At 38.0% G+C, this 15,031-nt stretch overlaps 1 protein-coding gene, 1 long non-coding RNA gene and 2 pseudogenes across 4 annotated transcripts; 2 read left to right on the top strand and 2 right to left on the bottom strand.

Moving 5' to 3' along the window:
* Positions 1-2,532: 2,532 nt before the first annotated feature.
* On the top strand, positions 2,533-3,399 carry LOC147926256 (glycine--tRNA ligase, mitochondrial 1 pseudogene; annotated as a pseudogene).
* A 5,508-nt stretch (positions 3,400-8,907) lies between these two features.
* Positions 8,908-9,008, top strand: LOC147926255 (small nucleolar RNA R71; annotated as a pseudogene).
* A 1,610-nt stretch (positions 9,009-10,618) lies between these two features.
* On the bottom strand, positions 10,619-12,243 carry LOC147926254 (uncharacterized). The gene is made up of 2 exons (XR_015581949.1): positions 11,939-12,243; positions 10,619-11,812 (listed from the first exon to the last, which is right to left on the bottom strand). It is a non-coding gene; the product is annotated as an uncharacterized LOC147926254 (long non-coding RNA).
* Positions 12,244-13,327: 1,084 nt separating this feature from the next.
* LOC147926253 (S-protein homolog 21-like) lies at positions 13,328-15,031 on the bottom strand. 3 transcript variants are annotated; one of them, XR_015582784.1, is made up of 4 exons: positions 14,603-15,031; positions 13,821-14,151; positions 13,658-13,732; positions 13,328-13,533 (listed from the first exon to the last, which is right to left on the bottom strand). XR_015582784.1 is itself a non-coding variant. In XM_087489504.1 (2 exons), the coding sequence occupies exons 1-2, from the start codon at positions 14,974-14,976 to the stop codon at positions 14,148-14,150; spliced, it is 378 nt and encodes a 125-aa protein (XP_087345630.1). In that variant the 5' UTR covers positions 14,977-15,031; the 3' UTR covers positions 13,328-14,147. The 3 variants fall into 3 exon arrangements, 1 of the variants encoding a protein (XP_087345630.1); XR_015582783.1 differs by having other exon boundaries at positions 13,435-13,732; XM_087489504.1 differs by having other exon boundaries at positions 13,328-14,151.

Here is a 15,031-nt window from a genome sequence, read left to right as displayed (position 1 = left end):
TATCACGGGCACCTGTCATATGCCTGGAGCAACCACTGTCAAAATACCACTTGGCCTGATCAGCCTCTGTCTTTTCTGCTATGAAAGCCACATGACAGTAGAGATCATCTTTCCTGACATACTCCTGTGTGTTTCTCCTGACAGCTGGATAAAACGCACAGCATTGCATAACACGATTCTGAAACTGATAGCATTGGGCTTTATAGTGAGTTAGATGCCCACAATACCAACATCCTCTCCGTCTACTACGCTGAACAGGTCTTCGAGATGTCTGCAGAAACCCACTAGAGACATATGGCGGCCTAGTATTTACCTCAGGAAACGCAACCATCCTTGGATTTCTTGAATTCGGATTCACAGGAGCCTGATCACACCTCCTAGTCGTTTGAGAGAAATTCCTCTCCTTCTGTTCTGGTGCAGATTCCACTCCTTTGACAAATTTAGTGGTTGGGTTGGTGTTTGTTCCTTGGTAACCCAGACCCCACTTCAGATTGCTGGATCTTCCAGTGCTCAGCAGTATATCGAGATCTTTGGTTCCTTTATTCAGCATCCTGATATTCTTCAGCTGTTCGTCTAACTGCTTCTCAAGTCGCAGAGTCTTAGCCTTCTCTTCACTTAATTCTTTAGAGATCATGGCAACATGAAGCTGTAAGGTATCTCTCTCAGAGGTTAACTGTGTGTTGTCCTGTGTCTTCTGAACCACCGTCTTGATGAGAAGCTCTATCTGATCTTCTACTGACAAATCTGCCTCTTCCCCTTCTGAATCAGAATTCACCTTCTCATCCACGTCTTTGATTTCCAGCGCCACATCATCTTCTTCATCTTCCTCAATAACACCCAGCAGTGCAAGGAAGCTGTTAAGAACCTCTCCTTTGCCGACCTCTTCATCTGAGTCGCTTTCACTCCAAGTGATGTAAGACTTCTGCTTGTTTTCTCGTGAAGGACAATCAAACTTGGTGTGACCGTAGCCCTTACATCCATAGCATTGCAAGGAATTCTTCCGTTTGTTGTTTGGGCATTCAGACTTGTAATGTCCAAAACCCTCGCATTCAGCAAACTGTCGTTCTTGCTTGTCACCCTTTCTGATTTCCTTATCAGTATTGGATTTCAAGACCGGTGATGTTCCCTTCCGCTGACCTTTTTCCATCTTGCGGAAGTATTTCTTTACCAGCAAGCCGACTTTTTCTTCATCTGCAACTTCCTGAGACTCTGCAATCTTCTGTTCCTCAATGGCTTTGAGAGCAAATGATTTCTCATTTATCTTTTCCTTCTTCTTCAGCTGTATCTCAAATGCCTGCATCATCCCAACTACTTGATTGTACTTGAGCTCATCAAAATTCAGTGAAACATCAATAGCAGACCTGTGTGGTTGAAACTTGTCTGGCAAACTTCTGAGAAATTTCTTCACCAGCTTCTTGTCCTTGTAGCGTTTACCCAGAACTACAGCTTCTTGTGCAATACCACTCAGACGACTGCTATACTCAGCAACTGACTCAGTCTCTGTCATGTGCAAGTTTTCAAAATCCGAAGCAAGATTGTCCAACCTTGTACGTTTGACCCTACTTGTGCCTTCAAACGTGACTACCAGAATGTCCCATGCTTCCTTGGCCGCGTCACATCCTTGAACTTGATTGAAAATGTCCCTAGGCAAAGACTTGAAGATAACTGATAGAGCCTGTGAGTTATGTTTGGACTCCGCTTTTTCTTCGGCCGTCCATTTCTTCCTGTGCTTAAGCACCAAGTCTCCCTTCTCATTTTTCTCCGTCGGATGAGACCAACCATCTTCCACCGCAAACCAAGCTTCCATGTCAATGCTTGAGATGGCCTGCTTGATCGACACTTTCCAAAAACCAAAGCACTCAGGATCGAGTTTCAATGGTGATTGAACCGCAACAAAATCCAGTGATTTCTCCATACCCTTGCCGCAAGATCTCACCTGTTGAAAAAGGATATCAGAACTTTTTATCAGGTGCTTGCTCTGATACCAATTGTAAAGGTATAGAGAATGACAATCACTTAAATCGCTTGGAAACGCGCCAAGCAAACGCTTTTATTCAAACTTATAAAACTCCCTTTTTACAAGTTATGAATCTAAGCCTACTCTCTTGTCTATCTAACACAACACCCTGTGTAGATCTAAAAGAGTAAAACACACTCACCTTCAAAGCTCTTTTTGTTTGCTCGAAGGTTTACAAATCTCTCAAACTTATCCCACGAGTGCTAACTCTTTTTGCGGCCAGCCCTCGTCCTTTTAAACCCTTCACAAATGATCTCTAACCTAGATCTTTGTGAATCCCTAACTAAAAGGAAATATTCCTTATCCTAAGAAATATCCTCCCTAATCCTCTCGATCAAATATACTCTCAATCTTCTCGTGTATATCTTGATCTTCCTCTTCCTTTCTTCTCACGCTCCTTATCACGACTCCCATAATCTTCTTCCACGTCAGCTCAACTACCACGTCAGCATATCAGCGCTCTGAGACACTCCGCAAGCTCCTGTCACTTTCAGAGCTCTGATGCACTTTCAGAAATGGCCCACTATGCAGCAGATTGTTGGGATGCTGAAATTGATTGTTCATATGGGTGGATTGAATGTGTTGGAATTGCCGATAGGTCTGCTTATGACTTACTTGCTCACTCCCAAAAAAGTGGCGTTGCTCTTGAGGCTGAAGCCAAATTGGCAGAGCCTATAGAAGTAGAGAAACTTATTCTTACCCCTGCGAAGAAAGAACTGGGTCTTGCATTCAAGGGAGATCAAAAGAATGTGGTTGAAGCTTTGAAGGCGCTGAATGAGCAAGAAGCTATGAAGATGAAGGCGACCCTAGAATCCAAAGGGGAAGTGGAGTTTGAAGTGTGTACCCTCGGGAAAAACGTGACCATCAAGAAGGACATGGTGTCAATCTCAAAGGAGAAGAAACTAGTGTTTGAGCGGGTTTTCACGCCGTCAGTCGTTGAACCATCTTTTGGGATTGGACGGATCATATATTGTATGTACGAGCATTGTTTCAGCACAAGGCTAAGCAAGGCAGGGGATCAACAACTGAACGTGTTCCGTTTCTCCCCTCTTGTAGCACCCATCAAGTGCACGGTTTTCCCGCTTGTGCAGAACCAACAATTTGAGGAAGCAACCAAAGTTATTTCCAAACAGCTCAAATCTCATGGCATCAAACACAAGATTGACATCACTGGTACATCGATAGGAAAGAAATATGCAAGAGCTGATGAGCTTGGTGTGCCATTTGCAATAACAGTGGATTCACAGACGTCAGTCACAATAAGGGATAGAGATAGCAGAGACCAAGTCCGAGTCAGCTTGAAAGAGGCAGCTTCCGTCGTGACCTCCATGGCTGATGGGAAGAAGACGTGGCAGGAGGTCTGTGCAAGATTGAATGTTTAGGGGTTGTGTTTGCAATTACTAATTTACTAAGCAGTGTGATTTAAAGCATGTTTATGATATGGCCGGTATTGTATGTTTATTTCAAAATGATCTTCAGGTCCTATGAAGCATGTTTAGTATTAATTACCTTTCCTGTCAGTAAAAACACGCTGAAAGGTTTTTGTTGTGTAAAAAAAAAAAATAATAAGAGAGGAAAATGGAAGAGTTAAGGAGAACAAGTCGGTTGTACATATATTTAAGTTCCCTTTTAGAAGAAATCTTTCTAATTATTGAGTGAGGTGCTCTTGATCTCGTGTCTGCTTCCATCGTCGCACGTTCCTTAGATATATCTCTATTATAGTAAAAGAGAAGTACAACTTCCCTTTCAACCGAAAATGCCTCTACGCCAATAACAGAAAAATAAAGAGATCAAGGTTAAAAATGACTTAACAATTTCTTGGGTCGGGTCAAAATTAAAAAATAACCCGAAATACATAACTCGGATAATTAGAGCCTCATTACTCAGTTTTGAATGGATTTTGGGTATTAACAATATTAAATGACCCAATACTAATGGACTCCTTATCACGTTAAAACCGAAAATAAATACTTCCCCAAATTTAGCTCATTATCACGCTAACACAGCCGATAATTATTCTGATATCCTACTCAATCTCATCAATTAATTTTGCCAATATCAAAATCCTAACAAAAAAAGAATATCTTACTAAACTGTTTCTTTATACACCTACTACATTTCCTAAACAATATACAAACAATATATACAAAATATTCCTACTCGATTTTGCTTAATTATCGGCTAACATAGAATATTCCCAGACTAAAAAATACCTACTTTAGGATACGTCAAGCAATCTCTATAAATTAGATGGCTAGAAGCAAAGGTGCAATCATCATACCTGCAAATCTTTTCTCTTATCACTACTATCAACTTTTCTGCAATGGCTGCTGTCGTCGATACTGATATGCTCAAATTAACCCTAGAGCTACTCTCTCAAATTAAGAGATCAATGCAGTACTTAGGGGTCGAATTCCACAAGGACTCAAGACTACACAATAAATTATAGAGTTTTATAATTATGCTAAACAGATTAAATTGAATTAAAAATAGCAATGCAAAATATTAAATAAAGCTTGTTGTAAATTCAGAAGATCAAAAAGCTAGGCCTAGGGAATTTCTCAGGAAATTATGAAATATTAAATAAATCAATAAATTAGGATTCAAACAATTAAGAACAGATCTAGAACTCTAAACACTTTTGTAAATTAAATCAGTTCTCACTGCAAATAATATCTAAATTTAAAACCAGAAAATCCAAATCTCTTTGTAAAATTCTAGGTAATAAATCAGCAATAAAATCAGGTTTAGATTGCTCACAAAATTATTAAATCAAATCTCTTTGCAAGAAATAATTTTGCTCATCAAAAGGTTTTATCAGGAAAACAATTATATTCTCATATCAATTTATTTTCCTAAGGTATTAATTCTAGATGGCCAATCAAGGATTAATATGAAGAACAACCTAAGATGAAGATCTAGCAAGATAAAGAATCCTAAATAAACAGATCTAATAATTCATAAAATCCCTGTGAAAAACCCTAAACCTAACAAACAAATTACTCAGACATAATCAATGAAGAATAAGACATAATTCTGAATAATATGCAATTGAAATTAAAAAGAGTAATAAGGAGTTCAAGAAATTCTTCTCTACAAAGCAGATCTCTTTCTCTCCAAAGCTCTCAAAATCTCACAGGGTTGCAGGAAAAATAAAACTTGATAGAATACAACTTAAGGGTTTTGAAAACCTAAAAACTATATATATATGTCCTAAAACACGTCAGGGACTTATGTTGCAAATATGGAAAACTTTGGGGCAGATTTGTAAATTTTCCAAAACTTGGGTCTTGAGTCGGCAGAGATGAGTGTCGATCGATGCCTCCTACTTTGGTGTCGGTCGATGCTCCTGCTTTCATCCGAGACCAAATTGATTCTTCAAGATTTATGCTCTAAAACATCCAAATTGCTCCATTTTGCTCCTTTCATGCCAAAATCCTAGAAAACCTGTAAAGACTCAAAAACAATCTAGAAACAAATGAAAAGACACTAAAAGACTCCTTATATCATGGTTAAAAACCATAAAAACCATGATATATCAACTCCCCCAGACTTAGCCTTTGCTTGCCCTCAAGCAGAACATAAGCTTAGACATGTGAAAGATGTTTGAAAACAGGGAACTCACTCAATTGCATAATGATTCTTATTCACACTCTTCATTTACCTGACTCAAGAACTTACTACTTATACTTAACCATGATAAGCATCAACATTCCTTACTCAAATCCCACAATCCTTTGGAATCTCTGAAATCTCCATTGTCATCTCATTAGTCAATATTAAAGCACAAATAAGGTGAATTCTTACCTTGGGTGTATTGATCAGTGACATATGGACTCTCTTCAGGCCAAGACATACTTCTTACATCTCCTTTCCTCTCCCTTTTCTCACTTCCATTTTTTTTTCTTTTCTCTCTTTTCTTATTTTTTTTTTCTTCTAATCAAAGGTGTAAGCGAATACCGGGGTCATCAGTAATTTACCTACCTCTCGCTTCCAAGCTTTGTGTGATCATTTGACTCAAGAGTAGAATAATGAGGTCACAGGTAATTTACCTACCTCTCTAAACTGATCAAAATCATCTCATCTTTTATTCTCTCTTTTTTCTGATTTTTCTCTTTTTTTTTTCTTAATTCTGAAGGGAAGAGAGAGGGGAGACATACTTTGAAAAATTGCACTGTCTTGTATGGCCTGAAGAAGAAGTCTAGTCCACTGATTTCCAACCCCAAAGTAAGAGATTAAGTCCGGTTAAAATCCTGATAAAAGTTGAGACAACGTTAGATCAATCAGATATCCATTGAATAAGGGCTTTCAGGATTGTTGATAAGGCTCATAGTCTTTCTAAGCTTCAGTTCTGAGATCAAGCATAAAAAAATAATCATTAGAGTGTTAGCCAAATAAGAGAAATCATTAGTCAAGATCATAATTCCCGAAGACAGAAAGAAAAATTTTGAAAAATTTGACTCAAACTTTATGGTTTTGACTGACACAACTGAAACTCAAAAACAGAAAACATAGTTAGTAACTAACCTCCCCCAGACTTAAACAACACTGTCCCCAGTGTTATCAAGTAAGAGGAAAGCAAAAATAAAATAAAATAAATAAAAATCAAAAGCAAAAGAAAAAGAAAAACCTACCAGTGGGTTGCCTCCCACTAAGCGCTTGTTTTCAGTCATTAGCTTGACTGTATTGGAGCTCATGCATCTGGAGGATCAGAACATGGCATTGAAGTCCTCTTCATCCAAGGTGGTGTATAAGCTTTAGGTGCATGAGGCTTGCCAAGGATGTGAGAAATAGGATCAGTGTGGGATTTAGGGATGGGATTGCTTCTCTTATGCCCTGCAAAATCATCAACAGAAGAAACAAGCGCTCTACGATAATCTCGTGGCTTGGTTAACTGTAAAACAGTTTTTGTAGCTTTGAAGGTCTTATTGATGATAGGAGGAAGTTTAGGAGAAGGAGATGCATACCTTGGCCTTACCTGAGGGCTCTGGAGTGTGGAGTGGGAGACTTTCTGTTTGGGAATAGGTTTCTGACTTGGAGCATCAGTTTTGGAGCTGTTCTGTCTCGGTCGTGGAGGGGTGTCGATCGATACCCTCTTGGTGGCATCGATCGACACTGAGCCTGATGCTCGTGTTGCAGAAACTTTTTCAACAGAAAAAGTCTGTCCATCAATAGTAGAAGCCCTCCTCAGCTTATCCATCTCGAAATTCAAACTCAAACCATCCACATTTAGTGCTATGTGTCCCTTCTTCACATCAATGATGGCACCAGCTGCAGCCAAGAAAGATCTTCCTAAGATGAGAGGGTCCTTGGGTTCCTCCTCATACTTTAACACCACAAAATCAGTAGGTATCAAGCACTCACCAATCTTAATTGGAACATCTTCAAGAACACCATCTGAAATGCGAATAGACCGGTCAGCAAGGATGAGAGTGAGCTTAGTAGGCTGGAAGTCTGTCATTCCCAGGCTGAGTGCTACTGATCTTGGCATAAGGTTGACACTAGAACCAAGATCACACAAAGATCTAGCAAATCTATCAGTGAAGATAGTGCAATCAAGAACAAAGCTCCCTGGATCAGGAAGTTTTTCTGGAATCTTGTTCTGAATAATGGCACTGACTTGGGCTGATATCATCATAACTCCTTGCTCAGCATTAAAGTCCTTGGTTACCATCCTCTTAACATATCTCCTAAGCATTGGAGAAGTCTTAACAGCATCAACCAAAGGCAACTCAAGAATAAGCTTATCCATCATGGCTTTGCACTTGGCATCATCTAACTCTTGTTTAGACTTCCTTGGATTCTTGGGGAATGGAACCTTAGGTGTGTAGACTCTTTCTGCAACTGGAGTAGAAGACTTCACATTCGCAGTTTCTGTCCGTGGTTGGTGTCGATCGATGCCACCTGGTTGGTGTCGATCGACACTTGGTTCTGGTACTTTGTCCGAAACTTCGCATGGTTTGGGTGTCGACCGATACCCATGTGTGTCGGTCGATACTGGTTCGGCAGAAACATCCTCTTCATCTTCTATATCAATCAACTCCTGTAGATCATCAGTTTGATTCTTCTGGGGTATAGGATGGAGTTGTTTGCCACTTCTCAAAGTCACTGCATTGCAAGAATGTTTAGGATTTGATTCAGTTCTTGAAGGGAGATAACCTTCTTGCCTTTTCACAGACCCAGCAGTCTGCGCAACCTGACTTTCCAGCTTCTTAACATGGATGTTCAAAGCTTCAAACTTTCCATTAAGATCAGTGTAGACATTATCCAGCTTCCCATTGAAAGTCACTGTCATTTGTTCTTGGCCTTGCAGAATCTGCTCAAGCATAGCTTCCATCTTACTAGTTTCAGCTGACTTAGGAGGTGGAGACTGATATGAGTTGTTGCCATAAGTCCTTGTGAATCCACTGTTTTGTTGCTGCTTCTGATATTCAGGTTTGGGTGTGAAACCAGAAGAGTTTCCCTGAAAGTTACTGCGCTGGCTGTTTCCACTGTAAGGCCTACTACCTTGCTGATTTCCAAACCTCTGCCCCTGATTCCCATAGACATAGTTTACCTCTTCTTCCTCATAATTTCCTTGATCAGGTTCTGGCTCATATGTCTCAACGTCAGCAGCAAAATGAACAGATTTCTTACCCACAAGGAGATTATGCACAGAATCCAGCTTAGCATTAACAGAAGCTAACTGGTGTGAGTCATATCCTCCATGTAATCTCTTCCTTTCAGCATCTGCTCTCTTAGTACTATTGCTAGCAGCTAAGTTCTCAATCAACAATTCAGCATCTACTGGCAATCTTGTCTTGAAATTCCCATGACTTGCAGCATCTAAAGCCAACTGATACTCCCAGTCACACCCTCTGAAGAAGATACTTAGCAGTTGAACTCTTGAGAAACCATGGTGTGGACAGTCCCGTTGGTAAGCCTTGAATCTCACCCAAGCTGCTTTGAAAGCTTCATCTGGTCTCTGCTTGAAGGAAGACAGCTTGATTCTCAACTCATCTGACATTGCATCATCATAGAAGTGGTTGAGAAAGGCCACCTTGACATCACGCCAGCTTGTCAATGATCCAGGAGGCAGCTGTTTCAACCACTGAGATGCCTCTCCTGCAAGTGAGTAAGGGAAAAGTTTGCAGAAGATTTAGTCCTCAGTTACCCCATTAGCCTTGATGCTAGTCACCAGATCCTCAAAATGCTCAATGTGATCCAAAGGCTTCTCATTGGGCAAAGCAGAGAAAGGTCTCTGCCCAACTAGTTGAAAGTATGCAGGTTTCAACTCAAAATCATTCCTCTGAAAAGGGGGAGGAACAATAGCAGACCGGTTCTCATACACCAGATCAGCCCGATTGTAGTCAGCAATGGTCCTGATCAGATCCCGGTTGTTCTCCTGTCGTCGAACAGGGTTCTGTACGTGGTTGGCAGCTCCACGCACGTCTGCAGGTTGGTGTCGATCGATGCCACCTGGTTGGTGTCGATCGACACCCAGATCCGGATTATCAACGACACCAGCTTGCTGGTTCACAACAGCCTGCTCGTTAACAACAGGTTCAGGGATCACGGTCCCTTCTGCATCAAGCTTTTGGCCCTGCACATTGCGCAAGTGGCCCTCTTGATCCCTCAAAACACCAACTTCATCACGCATCAGAATGATTGTATTAACCATCTTCAGAGATTTAGCTGCCTTTCTGTTCTCACGTTCTAGTTTTCCCAACTCTTTGTTTGACAAATTCACAGTAGGACCAGACTTGTTATTCCTTGTGTGAGGTTTAGGAGGCATGCACCTGAAACACCAAAGAGAAGAAAAACAAAAACGTGTTAGTTTGAAAATAAAAAGAAAAAAAAATCTAGACAAAATCAAAAACTCAAATCTAATGGTAGATCAAAGAGTCCCCGGCAACGGCGCCAAAATTTGATATGCTCAAATTAACCCTAGAGCTACTCTCTCAAATTAAGAGATCAATGCAGTACTTAGGGGTCGAATTCCACAAGGACTCAAGACTACACAATAAATTATAGAGTTTTATAATTATGCTAAACAGATTAAATTGAATTAAAAATAGCAATGCAAAATATTAAATAAAGCTTGTTGTAAATTCAGAAGATCAAAAAGCTAGGCCTAGGGAATTTCTCAGGAAATTATGAAATATTAAATAAATCAATAAATTAGGATTCAAACAATTAAGAACAGATCTAGAACTCTAAACACTTTTGTAAATTAAATCAGTTCTCACTGCAAATAATATCTAAATTTAAAACCAGAAAATCCAAATCTCTTTGTAAAATTCTAGGTAATAAATCAGCAATAAAATCAGGTTTAGATTGCTCACAAAATTATTAAATCAAATCTCTTTGCAAGAAATAATTTTGCTCATCAAAAGGTTTTATCAGGAAAACAATTATATTCTCATATCAATTTATTTTCCTAAGGTATTAATTCTAGATGGCCAATCAAGGATTAATATGAAGAACAACCTAAGATGAAGATCTAGCAAGATAAAGAATCCTAAATAAACAGATCTAATAATTCATAAAATCCCTGTGAAAAACCCTAAACCTAACAAACAAATTACTCAGACATAATCAATGAAGAATAAGACATAATTCTGAATAATATGCAATTGAAATTAAAAAGAGTAATAAGGAGTTCAAGAAATTCTTCTCTACAAAGCAGATCTCTTTCTCTCCAAAGCTCTCAAAATCTCACAGGGTTGCAGGAAAAATAAAACTTGATAGAATACAACTTAAGGGTTTTGAAAACCTAAAAACTATATATATATGTCCTAAAACACGTCAGGGACTTATGTTGCAAATATGGAAAACTTTGGGGCAGATTTGTAAATTTTCCAAAACTTGGGTCTTGAGTCGGCAGAGATGAGTGTCGATCGATGCCTCCTACTTTGGTGTCGGTCGATGCTCCTGCTTTCATCCGAGACCAAATTGATTCTTCAAGATTTATGCTCCAAAACATCCAAATTGCTCCATTTTGCTCCTTTCATGCCAAAATCCTAGAAAACCTGTAAAGACTCAAAAACAATCTAGAAACAAATGAAAAGACACTAAAAGACTCCTTATATCATGGTTAAAAACCATAAAAACCATGATATATCAGATACTACCACAAATTTACTGTCAATCAAATCATTCAAAACAAGTTGGAGAATACAAGTCAAAATCATTCACTCTTGGAAGCAGAATACATCTGGAGATACCATAAAAATGGTTTTAGCAGATATTTCTGTAAGCTTACTAAACTCTTTATTGTTTTCTATTCACTTATAGTTTATTGTATTCTAGGATAAATGCAGAAAAGTGTAGAATTCTAATACCTTCATTTGTTTAAATAGGGTACCATCATCCATCCTACAATTAAAAAACCACATTTCGGAAAGTTCTAGAGGCTGATTATCCCTGGACAATGGGTAATCATTGACACTTTCTCATTGACTAAATCAGTGGGGAAATATAGGGTTACAAACCATGTTTATCGAATGTCTCCATTCTCCTCACAAACCAGTCGAAGCTGATACATAAACATTCATTATATTCAATTAGTTCCCAGTTATCAAACACTAACTATATCAATTCAAATCTAAAAGGAAATATGCCATCTTATATAATCTTAAATTTATGTTACACTGCAGTATTTAAAAAGTTATCACAATACAATAATGGCCAATGTTGTAAGTAAAAAAAATGAATTAGGAACTCATCTTTCTATTTCTCGCTCAAAAAACATGGAATCTGAGGTAAGAAACTGGTGTTGATGAAAATACATGTCACTTGATACCCTGAAGCATTCTGTAAAACAAGTAAAGCAATTAGTTTAGCCTCTTACAAATAAAACTAATTTTCCCAACCTCATTCTATACATATAGAAGATTAAGAATCTAAAAGTTAAGCAATTCCGAATGATAGAGAACTTACCAAGCCAATCGAATTGATTACCACTTCGGTCTTATACCCATGGTTGAAAACCGAATCCGCCAATTATCGGATTTATCTACCCCAACATAGACATCTTGGATTCGATTCGACTTGGTGGGACTCCTTTCATTTCCCAATTTCCTTAAAAACAGCGCGAAACAGGTTCTTGATTTTAGATGGCGTCAAGTTGATTAGAAGGTATGATTGAAGAATGAAATAGCGCTAATTATAATCTGGAAATAAGATCAATCGCATGGAAGACGATTGACCACAACAATTGCATTTGTTTCACTCACGAAGAAGATAAGTCAAAAGGACAACCTAAAAGTCGTTTATTTTTTTACAAGAAAAGGGTCAACGAAGCCCAACTACTTAATTTTCAGAAAACACTTCCAAGCCCAATATTTTATACATACACACTTATACAGATAACCCAACTATATTTACTTAGAAGTTATAATACATTTTTAATTACATAAATTAAACTCATAAATTAAAAATATATATTTACACTATGTTCATGTATATGAGGTGTACAAGAATAAATACATATTACTATATCTCTACTGACTATATTATTAATCTGTGCATAATATTTTTAATTTTATTAAGTTTATTATTTTTATAATAATTCCGTCACCTCTTAAGTTTATTAAATTTTTTGATTGTATTAAAATTCCGTATTATTTGATATTTACGTTTTTTTTCTTCATTTTTCATTGTATATAAACTTACAATAATCATCTCTATATTAGTATTATTCCAAAGTCTACAAAACTATGGTCAAATTTAGTCGAGAACAAAATTTGTATTCATTATAGAAATCTCATAACAGCGGTACAAGACAGATAGAAACACAAATAATATAATTACATGATTATATAACACTATAATAATATGCGAATTTTCCCCCGCGCTGTAGCGCGGTCCGATCCTAGTATAGATTATAGACTATAGAGAAATCAAAGAGAATTTTGCCCCCAAGAAAAAAAGAAATCAAAAAGAATAAATTAATTAATACAAAAGAGATAGTAAAAGTAATTAAACATAATAGAGAATAACTGAGAGTACCCCACAATTTTCAACCAATTATGAGTTTGAACTTTGAAGGAAGATGCTTTTGATTTTTTTTTTTTTTTTTTTTTTTTTAATCAAAACACTTGCATTCATCATTGATCAAATTAGTCAATGGATGATGAGATACCTACTTCCATAAAGCGAATTGGCTTTAAGAAATGAGTCAAGCATGTGCTTCTCACACGTTTGACAAGGTTTCAGGCAGGGTTGAGAGAGCTTTGGAGCTTGAGAAAGATTGCTAGAGCTATTGGGGAATCGAAACTAACCATGGACAAACCAAAGCCGTGGCCAACGGACATACAGCTTGAAGTCAGGAGCAAATTGCCATACATTCTCAAGTAAAATGGTTCATGAATCAACATCACAAGGGATGCTATTCCCAGACTTCTCGGGGGGAGTTAAAGAGATGCCAAAGCAACAATGATGAATTACTTCTCCGATGGATTTTATAGAGTTCGTAATCTAGATCACACCATTGGCTAAAATATGGCTTCAACAACTGAACTACACGATCATACCTAGGATTACATAGGATTAGAGTTAGAGCAAACGTTGAAATGAGTTTCTCCCCGAGGTTGATATATAGGACTTGACTAGGCTCGGTGATCAGAGGGTGTGAAAGACATAGGATTGAAGAAGTACCGGTAACCACCACTTCTTAAAGTCGTGGTCATAATGTCGTTACTCTTCAATCGATTAGGCATGTGAGACATCTTCCTGGCGATGATGGTTTGCAAATGAATGGCTTTATTGACCAGAGAAGATGGAGGCAAAATCAGAATTTTCAAATAACTCTGGCACGAACCTAGCATCGATAGTGGTTGACATTCCGATTGAAGTCTTCAGACAACTGAATCCATCAAGCTACGCAAAGCTTGGCTAGGATTGGGGAGAAATGAGTTTAGATCGGACCTGGATATAAGCTTAGAAGGCCTTTTGGGAACACCTTTTGTAACCGGATTTCAAAATCCTTAATGGGCCAAAATTAGCAACGCAAAGCATGTCTTCTTTCATAATCATAAGACAAGACATATTTGAGAGAGAGAAAGGCTTAAGGGAAACTCAGGCAATGCATGTTACTAGGCAAAATTTAGACAAGTCTTGATCATGTCAATGATATAATCAATGGTGCTCAACTGTGAAGCAAGCATACTATATTAATACCGTTATGTTTTGTTTCAAGCAAGGCCATATATATTGAGAGATAAACGAGATATTTTAACTGAAAAGGATTATTTTAACCAGACGACCCAAATCATATGAACGCTCATGCTCGCCACGCCCGTGGCCGTGAGGCGCCAGACCATTAAATTAATTAAGTAATTAGTAACACAAATAAACTTTATGCAAAACATTATTATGCCATTTATTAATCCAATGCATGACGCGAGGATAACATCGAAGAACACATTTATCAGAAACAAAGACGACATATTACAACAAGATTAGTATGTTTTTTTTTTTTTTTTTGACGGCACACATTTAATAGGAATTATTTAACAATAAAATACCTAATTAGATGGGTATATCAGTTTCACAATTATTAATGGAAACCCAAAATTTCACACTTTACCATTCCAATTATACCTGAATGTGGCAGTCTTCTCCTCACGATCAGCTTCATAAATGCCTGTTTCCCTAACAGACCATCTTACCTTCCCCCAAGACTGCGTCTTACCATTATACGCTTCGATCACCACTTTATCCTTGAAATTAGGACCCTTCAATAGATGACACCAGTAAAGCGTTGTCCCCCATGCATTTTCGTGGAAGTGCGAAGAGTAGTTACGTCCGGGGCTTCTCAGGTGGTAACCGAGATTGTTGTCTGCAGATTTACAGTGTATTTTTAACCAGTGTCCGTGGTTCAAGTTGTTAAATATAATAAACGATGATCCTATCACATGTTCGGTGTATAAGCTTAATAAAACCATCATCAGAAATATTGTCGCATGAAACTTCATTTTGTGTTCTTTATTTTTTTTTTTGTGAGGCAATTTTTTTTTTATATGTTCTTCT

This window comes from Camelina sativa, chromosome 15, assembly GCF_030686135.1.
Source record: "Camelina sativa cultivar CO46 ecotype springtype chromosome 15, ASM3068613v1".
NCBI lineage: Eukaryota > Viridiplantae > Streptophyta > Magnoliopsida > Brassicales > Brassicaceae > Camelina > Camelina sativa.
This window is presented reverse-complemented; position numbering and strand designations above follow the sequence as displayed.

What these genes read in the sequence shown, in the direction of transcription:
- LOC147926253 (XM_087489504.1), bottom strand. Translation starts at nt 14,976, where the DNA reads ATGAAGTTTCATGCGACAATATTTCTGATGATGGTTTTATTAAGCTTA.